An 8708-nucleotide genomic window follows, 5' to 3' on the forward strand; every position below is an offset into this window, starting at 1 on the left:
ACATGGAATGTTGTTATGACTAACTTTCTCCTGCTCCAACAACAACCCCCTCCCTACTTCCCCAGTTAAAATATGTGGCAGTTCAGAAGGAAAACGAAAATAGCCTTCCAAAACTGACACTTTGCTTGTCACAAGGTCACAAAGGGATCCCATGACTTCAGAACACAGCAAGTGTCATCAGTATAAGCTACTGACAAACATCTGAATGTTGATCTTTTAAACACTTACATTAAATTATGTTTTATTAATCTACATGGAATGTTAATATATATAGCTAGTCCATGTATGATATGCCATACATTAAATAAATAAATGGAGAACTTGATACATCTATTGGAAGATTGGAAGACAGCTTATCATCAGCCTTCCTATTAAAACGGACCTTTCAAACAACTCTAAGACTTGAAATGTTTCTGCTCAAGACCAGCCTTCTGGGATTTGAAGTCCATAGATTGTAAAGTTGTCAAAGTTGCCCATCTCTGCTATAATGTGTGCATAAATGCCACTTCAAGCCACTTAATCCACCTTTTAAAAATCCTGGCTTAATCCAATGTGAAAATCCACCGTTTTCACTGACCTAAAACGTAGCCCTATATGTAAGGAGGTTGTAAATCTCCCACCAGCTAACTCAAATCCCCAATTGATATTTCAGCAGCAAGGTGAACTGGATTGAGTGAAATACATACCTCTGCTTTGGCCCAAAAGTTATCTTTGCCAACTCTTTTAATCTCAGACATAGCATTTGTTTTCTGGTAAACGGAGCCCTATTGCAAAAAAGAATCACACTGCTTCAGAAATTCCTGGGCTTAACTGCACTTAATTATTAATAATTGAATTGTTAAAACATTTAACAAAGGAAATAAAACACAAAGCTCCATAAAAGACAAGACAAAAAGAAGCATGGGATCTAAAGACTAAAATACCAGTACATTAAAAAGGGTTTAATTAATATAAAATTTAGAATTCATTATGTCATTGCTTAATTCAAAGTACAGAACTAAATTCATTCATGTCCTAACTGCGCTTAATTATTAATTAAGGTGCCAACAAGCTGTTAATAAACTTCACTTTTTGGAACCCTCAGATGTTGAATTAGGTAAATATTAACAATGTATTTCTTCTTCTCAGCCCATTGAAGGCAGTGAGTATAGAGAGCATTAAGCAACTTCCACAACCTTACTTCCCCTTGTGGATTAAGAATCTGAATTGCACTTTCAATGGAAGTTTGTCAAGCCTATTAGTTTCACTACCTATGATGCAGTGGCAGAAAACTACTGGGGTTGATAAATTCAACCTGAATGTGGACTCAGAAAACAACTGCCACTGGAGGCAGCTGTGTTGGTGATTATTCTCAAAATGTCGGCCGTGTCAGGCATGGCAATTTTTAAAGTATCTTTTTACCAGGAAACAATGTAATCAAGTATACAGTCTTCCTCTTTTTCCCCATAATCAGGCTGCAATGCCACCCCTGTTTTCATTTTCCCAAAATGCCAATGGGGACTTTGAGCAACTCAGGGGCACCCTGAAAAGAAAGGTAACGTTACAGGCTGGCGTACTTCAGCATTTCAGCGTCCCGTTTATTGGATAAAATAATCTAAAACAACAACTCCATCCAGTGGTTGGAGTCCTCTTGTATCCACAAAATTACTGTAGATGGTCCCTGATGCAGGCATCCAAAGAAAACAAGACATATTTTTTGAATGATCAGAATCCCCAAACTTACAGGTGTTCCAGCTCAAAATGCCGCAAGATTTCATTTCCCCAAATCTCTTAAGATTTCAGATTGGATAATCTCCTAAAACCTCAGCCAGGTTATAACATTAAAGTTGTTATTCATCCTTGTTATGGCCTGTGATCTTCTGGGTCACATGTGCCTTGGAGGTATTATTCTCTCATTTATGAGGTGGCCCACAAAAGCTTTTGATGACCTATCAAGATAAGGCTGCTGCTCTACAAAAACTGAAGTTGGATGCAGAAGGAGTCTAATGAATTCCAAAGAAGGGACTATAGAGCTTAGAAGATCTTACCACAGGAGCTTGTGGTCCTGCATCCTGGAACTTGCTCCCTTCTTTATGGAAGTTAAAGTTTGCCCCCGAAGCTTTGGCCACCTTCTCCATAATGGCCTCTGGCTCCACATCTTCATCAGCCCGAGCATTTATTGTCACGTGAGCACCCTGGAAGAAAGGAAGTGCATGGTTTCCTGCTTGTGATTGCCTGATAATCATCGGGCACACTAGGTCCAAGCCTAGTCTTGATGTGATGTGCAAGTACAGCTAGTCCTGGCTTATGACCACAAAGGGGCCCCAAAAATTGATCACTAAGTGGTGTGGTCATTAAGTGAGGAAGCCTTATGCACGGTCACTCATGCTCTCATTACTTCTCGCTTGGACTATTGCAATGCTCTCTACATGGGGCTCCCCTTGAAGAGCACTCGGAGACTCCAGCTAGTCCAGAATGCGGCTGCGCCGGTTATTGAGGGAGCGGGTCGGAGCTCCCATGTAACACCGATCCTGCGCAGACTGCACTGGCTACCTGTTGTCTTCCGGATGCGCTTCAAAGTATTGGTTACCACCTTCAAAGCGCTCCATGGCTTAGGACCGGGTTACTTACGGAACTTAGGGGCCGGATAGCTCAAGCTGGTAATAGCCTGTTATTAAGAACACCGAAGCCTGCAATTATTGCAGGTTCGAGCCCGGCCCAAGGTTGACTCAGCCTTCCATCCTTTATAAGGTAGGTAAAATGAGGACCCAGATTGTTGGGGGGGCAATAAGTTGACTTTGTAAAAATATACAAATAGAATGAGACTATTGCCTTATACACTGTAAGCCGCCCTGAGTCTTCGGAGAAGGGCGGGGTATAAATGTAAACAAAAAAACAAAAACAAAACTGTCTACTGCCGTCTTCTATCTCCCAGCGACCAGTACGTTCCCATAGAGAGGGACTCCTTAGGGTGCCGTCAGCCAAACAATGTCGACTGGCGGCCCCCAGGAGGAGGGGGGGGCTCCTACCCTGTGGAACGAGTTTCCCCCTGGACTTCCGACAATTACCTGACCCTAGGACCTTTCGCCGCGAACTTAAAACCTATTTATTTCATATGGCTGCATTGGCTTGATTTTTAAAATTTTAATTTAATTTAAATGGGTTTTAAACTTTTGTAATTTTATGGGTGTAATTTGTATTTTAAATTTTTTGACAAATTGAATAAGTTTTTTAAGGGTTGTTTTTTAATATTGTATGTGTCTGTGTTTGTATTTTATTTGGTTGTTCACCGCCCTGAGTCCTTCGGGAGAAGGGCGGTATACAAATTATAATATCCTCCTCCTCCCCCTCCCCCCTCCTCCCCTTCCCCTTCCCCCTCCCCCTCCCCCTCCCCCTCCTCCTGACCGTATCTGATTTTAAAACCTCACTGCAATTGTCGTAAATAAGTGAGAGTTGCCAAGCATCTGAATCATAACCACTTGACCTCAGGGACAGTCGTAAATGCAGGAACCAGTCATAAGACCCTTTTTTCAGCACCGTCGCAACTTCAGTCGCTAAACGAATGGACGTTAAATCAAGGACTACCTGTATAGTTTCATGGATAGCTAACCAACATTTGTCTATCTATCCATGTGATGGAAACAGATTTGCCACCTGGAATCTGTCCTGAGACAGAAATCTTATTTTGCAGAAATGTTGGGGAACTGCTGAGAAATGCAGGGGAGACATGCTGTACAAGTATATAGTTTCAAGAGTAGTAATGTTTGGTGGATAAAACTTTTCTTCCAAGGATCCTATTTTAAACAAAAGGATAGCATAGAACTAGAAGTCTACAATTACACAACTTTCTGCCCTCCAACCCAGAGTATCCAAAAAGCAAACTTTTAATTAGTTGTCTTAAAACTTTCTGTCTCTCAGGGTAATACAGATCATCCTTGACTTAGAACAATTCATTTAGTGACTGTTCAAAGTTACAACAACATTGAACAAAGCAACTTATGACCATGTTTCATATTTACGACTTTCGTAGTATCCCCATGATCATGTGATCAAAATTCAGATGCTTGGCAACTGGTTCATATTCATGACCATTGCTGTGTTCCACGGTCACATGATCCTCTTTTGCGACCTTCCGACAAGCAAAGTCAATGGGAAGCCAGATTCACTTAACAACTGTGTTACTAAGTTATCAACTGCAGTGATTCACCTAAAAACTGTGGCAAGAAAGATCGTAAAATGGGGCAAAGCTCACTTAACAAATGTCTCACTTAACAACAGAAATTTTGGGCTCAAGTATGGTCATAAGTCAAGGACTACCTATATTATCAAAGGAGTCTGCGTGTGTACTTTCAAACCTCCAGAACCATGTATATGGGAAGACACTCCACTGCAAAAGGAAAAGAGAGAATAAAACTCAGATAATACCTTCAAAAAGTTGACCACTGAACTGACGTGGTTGGCACAGGCTCCTTTTCTCACGTCATTAACGCCTTCACCAAACTGCCGAAAGAAAACACAGAGAGAATTTAAACCAGGAGGCTCATATCATCCTTCATACCAGTGGTGACAGAGAAGGAAATGCCATTCCTGAAGGACTGCCATTCCACAACTCTCATACCAAGTGTTTATTCAGTTAAGCACTTGTAAGACAAAGCCAAGTTCTGCTTTCTAAATTTAGGTCAGGAAAAATGGGAGGAAAACAGTATTCCAGATTCTATAAAAGATTGCCATTTTAAAATGAAAACCTGAAAGATTATGAAACGACACTCCCATGAACAAAATACTCCTTTTTCCTCCCAGAACACACCATTTTTGCTGCATACTCTGTGTACATGTGTGCATTTCAAAATGCACTGTTTGAAACAGAAGATGGTGTCTAATATTCTAAATATGACCTAGCCCTGAAAAAAAGTACTCCTTCTTCCACATTGCACACATTGTGAAATGCACAAATTACCCCTGGAACACTTTTTACACATGTGTTTCTCAACTGTGATATCTTGATGATTTGTGGGGGGACTTCCAACTCCCAGAATTCCCCAGCCAGCATGACTAGTGGGAGAATTTTGGGAGATGAAATCCCCACATCTTCAAATTGCCAAGATTGAGAAACATAACTTTCATTAATTCATTCCCATGAGCTGTGGGACACAGAGGTTAGAATGCAGCATTTGCAGGCTAATTCTGCCAACTGCCAGGAGTTCGATCCTGACCGGCTCAAGGTTGACTCAGCCTGCCATCCTTCAGAGCTGGGTAAAATGAGGACTCAAAGAGTGTTGGGGGCAATATGCTGACTCTGTAAACCGCTTAGAGAGGGCTGTAAAGCACAGTGAAGCAGTATATAAGTTCTAACTAAACTATTGCTATTCCAAGAGAAAACTAAAATGTCTTGGAGTTGGGCATACTGATTAATGATTGCAATAAAGGCTGGTTTGGTCTGATTCAACTCATATTGCGGAAGCCTTTCCCAACTTTTTGCTCTTTGGAAAGGTTAGTTTACAACTCCCCAAATTTCCAGGCACTACAGTTAATGGTTAGGAAGGAGAAAAATGGTCATTCCAGACAACTAAATTATACTCAATATATTGAGAAGCCTGTTCCAAAAGAGGCCTACTCATTTCAGCCTTCAACTAAACACCCACATTGCTTTTTAACTTTGTCTTCATGTACTGAAACCCTTGCTGCAAAACCTAATCAATGCTTCTGCAATATTACAGAGATCAACCCATTTTTTGTAACATTCGCTTTCCCAGGCCCTGCTTCACTTTGCACATTGGATGAACTATACCAGTGATGGCTAACTTTATTTTTCTTGGGTACCAAAAGCGCACACACCCATAATGCAATGCCTCTCCCGCATGCCGTGCCCCCTGCACATGCATGCACGACCGCCCGCGCATGCCCATGCGACCTCCCCCACGACCCCCATGCATGCGCGACCCCCCCCCTTTTGGCTTCACATCCCAAAACAGTGCTGGGGGGGAAGCCTCACCTCCCAAAACGGCTGGGAGAGGAAAAAAAGCCTCACTGCCCAAAACAGCGCTGGGAGGGGAATCTCCGGAGATCTGGGAAGGCACAGACAGCAGAAAGTGAGGAGAAAAGTACCCCCCCCCACCATGCACACTTGTCTCCCGCTTGCAGGGCAGAGACTCAAAAATCAGCTGGCCGGCGGGAAACGCTTGAGCATGCGCAGTGGAGCTGCGTGCCATAGGTTCTTAGACTGTGATATGTGAAGGCTTGTGTGACAATCTATTAATGATTCATATGGCACAGGCTTACAGATTTTGTCATTAAAGGAGAACAAAAGATATCTAAATGCAAGTCACCTTTCCTACAGATAGTCCTCGGCTTACGACCACAATTGAGTCCAAAACTTGTTGCTTAGCAAGACAGTTAAGTGATTTTTGCCCCATTTTACGGCCTTTCTTGCCACAGTTGTTAAGTGAATCACTGCAGTTTTTTAGTAGGTAACCCGGTTCTTAAGTGAATCTGGCTTCCCCATTGCTTGTCAGGTTGCAAAAGGTGATCACGTGACCCTGGGACACTTTAACCGTCATAAATATGAGTCAGTTGCCAAGCATTTGAATTTTGTTCACCTGACCATGGGGATGCCACAATGATCATACGATGAAAACGGTTATAAGTCACTTTTTTTTAGGGCTGTTGGCAGTTCAAATGGTCACTAAATGAACTGTTGTAAGTCAAGGACTACCTTAAGTATTTCATTCTTAAGCATTGCCCCCTCCATTTATTTCCTTGGATTTTGATGCTATCTGTCTCCAAAACAACTTTGGGGTTAGTGATACTGAACATTCCCCCTGCTGAGACTGATTCAGAGCCTGACAACTTCGGCCCTATATTTTGGTAGCACATTTTCCTTCTGGCCAGTTTATCAAATGTTTATACAGTCCAGTCCCGGATTTAGGGAAGCTTTAGAGCTTTTCCTTGGCAGTGTGAAATGCATGTTTATCTTTTAAAAGAAATTTAGGAATGTGTGCAATGAGCACAAACATTAAAATGCTTGATTTGATGCAGCTTTGCTGAGAGAATTAAGTTCTGGGGAAGGGGGGTTAAATGGCATAAACATTCCAGGCCTTATGTTCAGTGCAGCCTAAATATACTTTGCTTCATCTTAAGTCCAACATTATGCTTACACTAAGCCATAATGCGATTTTCATGGTTTTGGCTTACCACGATATGTGAACCAAAGTACTCTTTATTAATCATGGCTTATATGTATTTCCAACCTGTTTTTATATCCTGAACGTTCAGACACTGTCAGTTTACCTTGATATTTGTTTACTTTTTATATAACAAGGCCGCCAATATTTTTTAGAAATAATTTCTAATTTTTATGATTGAATGGAATTACATTGTACATACCCAGTTAATGAGCACATATTTCGGCAAACCGGAGTTGGGGTCTTTCACTCGGCAGAATGCATACATTACTTTTCCACTATTGAGTTCTTCCACCATCTCCTCCAGACCACCGTCTATGTATCATTATTTGAGAAGAGAAATGGGAGCTCAAGTTAAAGCAAATTCACATTAAGAATAACTTACAATGTACAGAATATGCTGATCTAGAACCAGAAAAGAACTCCAGAAATTCTAAGTGATACTTAAACACCAGTCAGCCAATATCTGAAGGGACAGATGCTCAATCTTTCTTACAGATAAAAACACTCTGGCTTGGTCCATATGTTATCCTAAGTGATACTATCCTAAAGGAAATCAACCCTGACTGCTCTTTGGAAGGATGGATCCTGAAACTGAAGCTGCTAAGCCAATGGTTGTAAGTCGAGGACTACCTGTAGGCTAGATTGTTCTGCAGGACAAATACTATCTGCGTTTCCACTAGGCTAATAAACTGCGATTGCTAATATTGAACGAATAAGCACAGAATTTCAGAACTAACTGAAGGAAGACACAGCTCCTAGGCATCAACGGAACAAGTGAAGGAGGCTCAATATCCATCTAAAAATACTACTCAGTAGGCATAACATTTACTGTGCCAAAAATACTTTGGAAACCCATTAAGTAACAGAACTTCGTCATTATAGTTCTGAGATCAGGAAATTTGAAGAAGCAGAATATATATAAGGACACGTCCTGGAGACGTTTCAGGCATCTACTGAGCCGCAATCTTAAAACAGCAGCCAGTGAATCACTTCCTCATCTGAAGTTTCACTCTCTGCCAACACAGCCTCTTAATCTTTGATGTTCCTTCCATTAAACCTTCTTATTCTGCCTCCACGTTATAATTACCATTTCTCTTTGTCTTTATTGTCATCATATTATTATTCAGTCACCTATTTTAGTTCTCTCAAGAAGTAGCCATCCCAAATGTAAAAGCAAAAAAAGGCAACTGTGGAGTTTTTATTCTTATTCAGTGTTAAATTGAACCAAATCCTTGTGGATCCTAACTGACCTTCATCCTTTTGACATGAGGATTGCCAAGCACTCTTGGTCAGGTCAGAGGCCTGGCTCTTTCAACTCATCCGCTGAGTCATAAGATTCAAATGAGTCGTCCCCACTCTCTCCTCTTCTTCTTCAGTCATGGAGGTAAATGTATCCTCTGAGTAGTTGGGAAGAGACATGCTGCAGTTTCAGTTTGGCCCCATCTGCTCCACAACAGATGTCCCCGACTCATCTCCCCAGCTGGTCATCATACCCTTTAACTAAAAATAACCAGAGCAAAATTAATTATAAACATAGAAGTATGG

At 41.3% G+C, this 8708-nt stretch overlaps 1 protein-coding gene across 1 annotated transcript; it reads right to left on the reverse strand.

Annotated features, from left to right (window-relative positions):
- Positions 1–608: 608 nt before the first annotated feature.
- LOC131187351 (drebrin-like protein) lies at positions 609–7471 on the reverse strand. Its single transcript, XM_058161597.1, has 4 exons — positions 7363–7471; positions 4405–4479; positions 2028–2174; positions 609–764 (listed from the first exon to the last, which is right to left on the reverse strand). The coding sequence occupies exons 1-4, from the start codon at positions 7456–7458 to the stop codon at positions 624–626; spliced, it is 459 nt and encodes a 152-aa protein (XP_058017580.1). The 5' UTR covers positions 7459–7471; the 3' UTR covers positions 609–623.
- Between the last annotated feature and the right edge of the window lie 1237 nt (positions 7472–8708).

This window comes from Ahaetulla prasina, unplaced genomic scaffold (genome assembly GCF_028640845.1).
Source record: "Ahaetulla prasina isolate Xishuangbanna unplaced genomic scaffold, ASM2864084v1 Contig413, whole genome shotgun sequence".
NCBI lineage: Eukaryota > Metazoa > Chordata > Lepidosauria > Squamata > Colubridae > Ahaetulla > Ahaetulla prasina.

Coding starts and splice junctions, on each gene's coding strand:
- LOC131187351 (XM_058161597.1), bottom strand. CDS start 7,458: ATGGTGGAAGAACTCAATAGTGGAAAAGTAATGTATGCATTCTGCCGA. Junction 2,175..4,404: donor CAGTGGTCAACTTTTTGAAG/GTATTATCTGAG, acceptor CCTTTCTTCCAG/GGTGCTCACGTGACAATAAA. Junction 765..2,027: donor CAGGACCACAAGCTCCTGTG/GTAAGATCTTCT, acceptor TTTTTGCAATAG/GGCTCCGTTTACCAGAAAAC.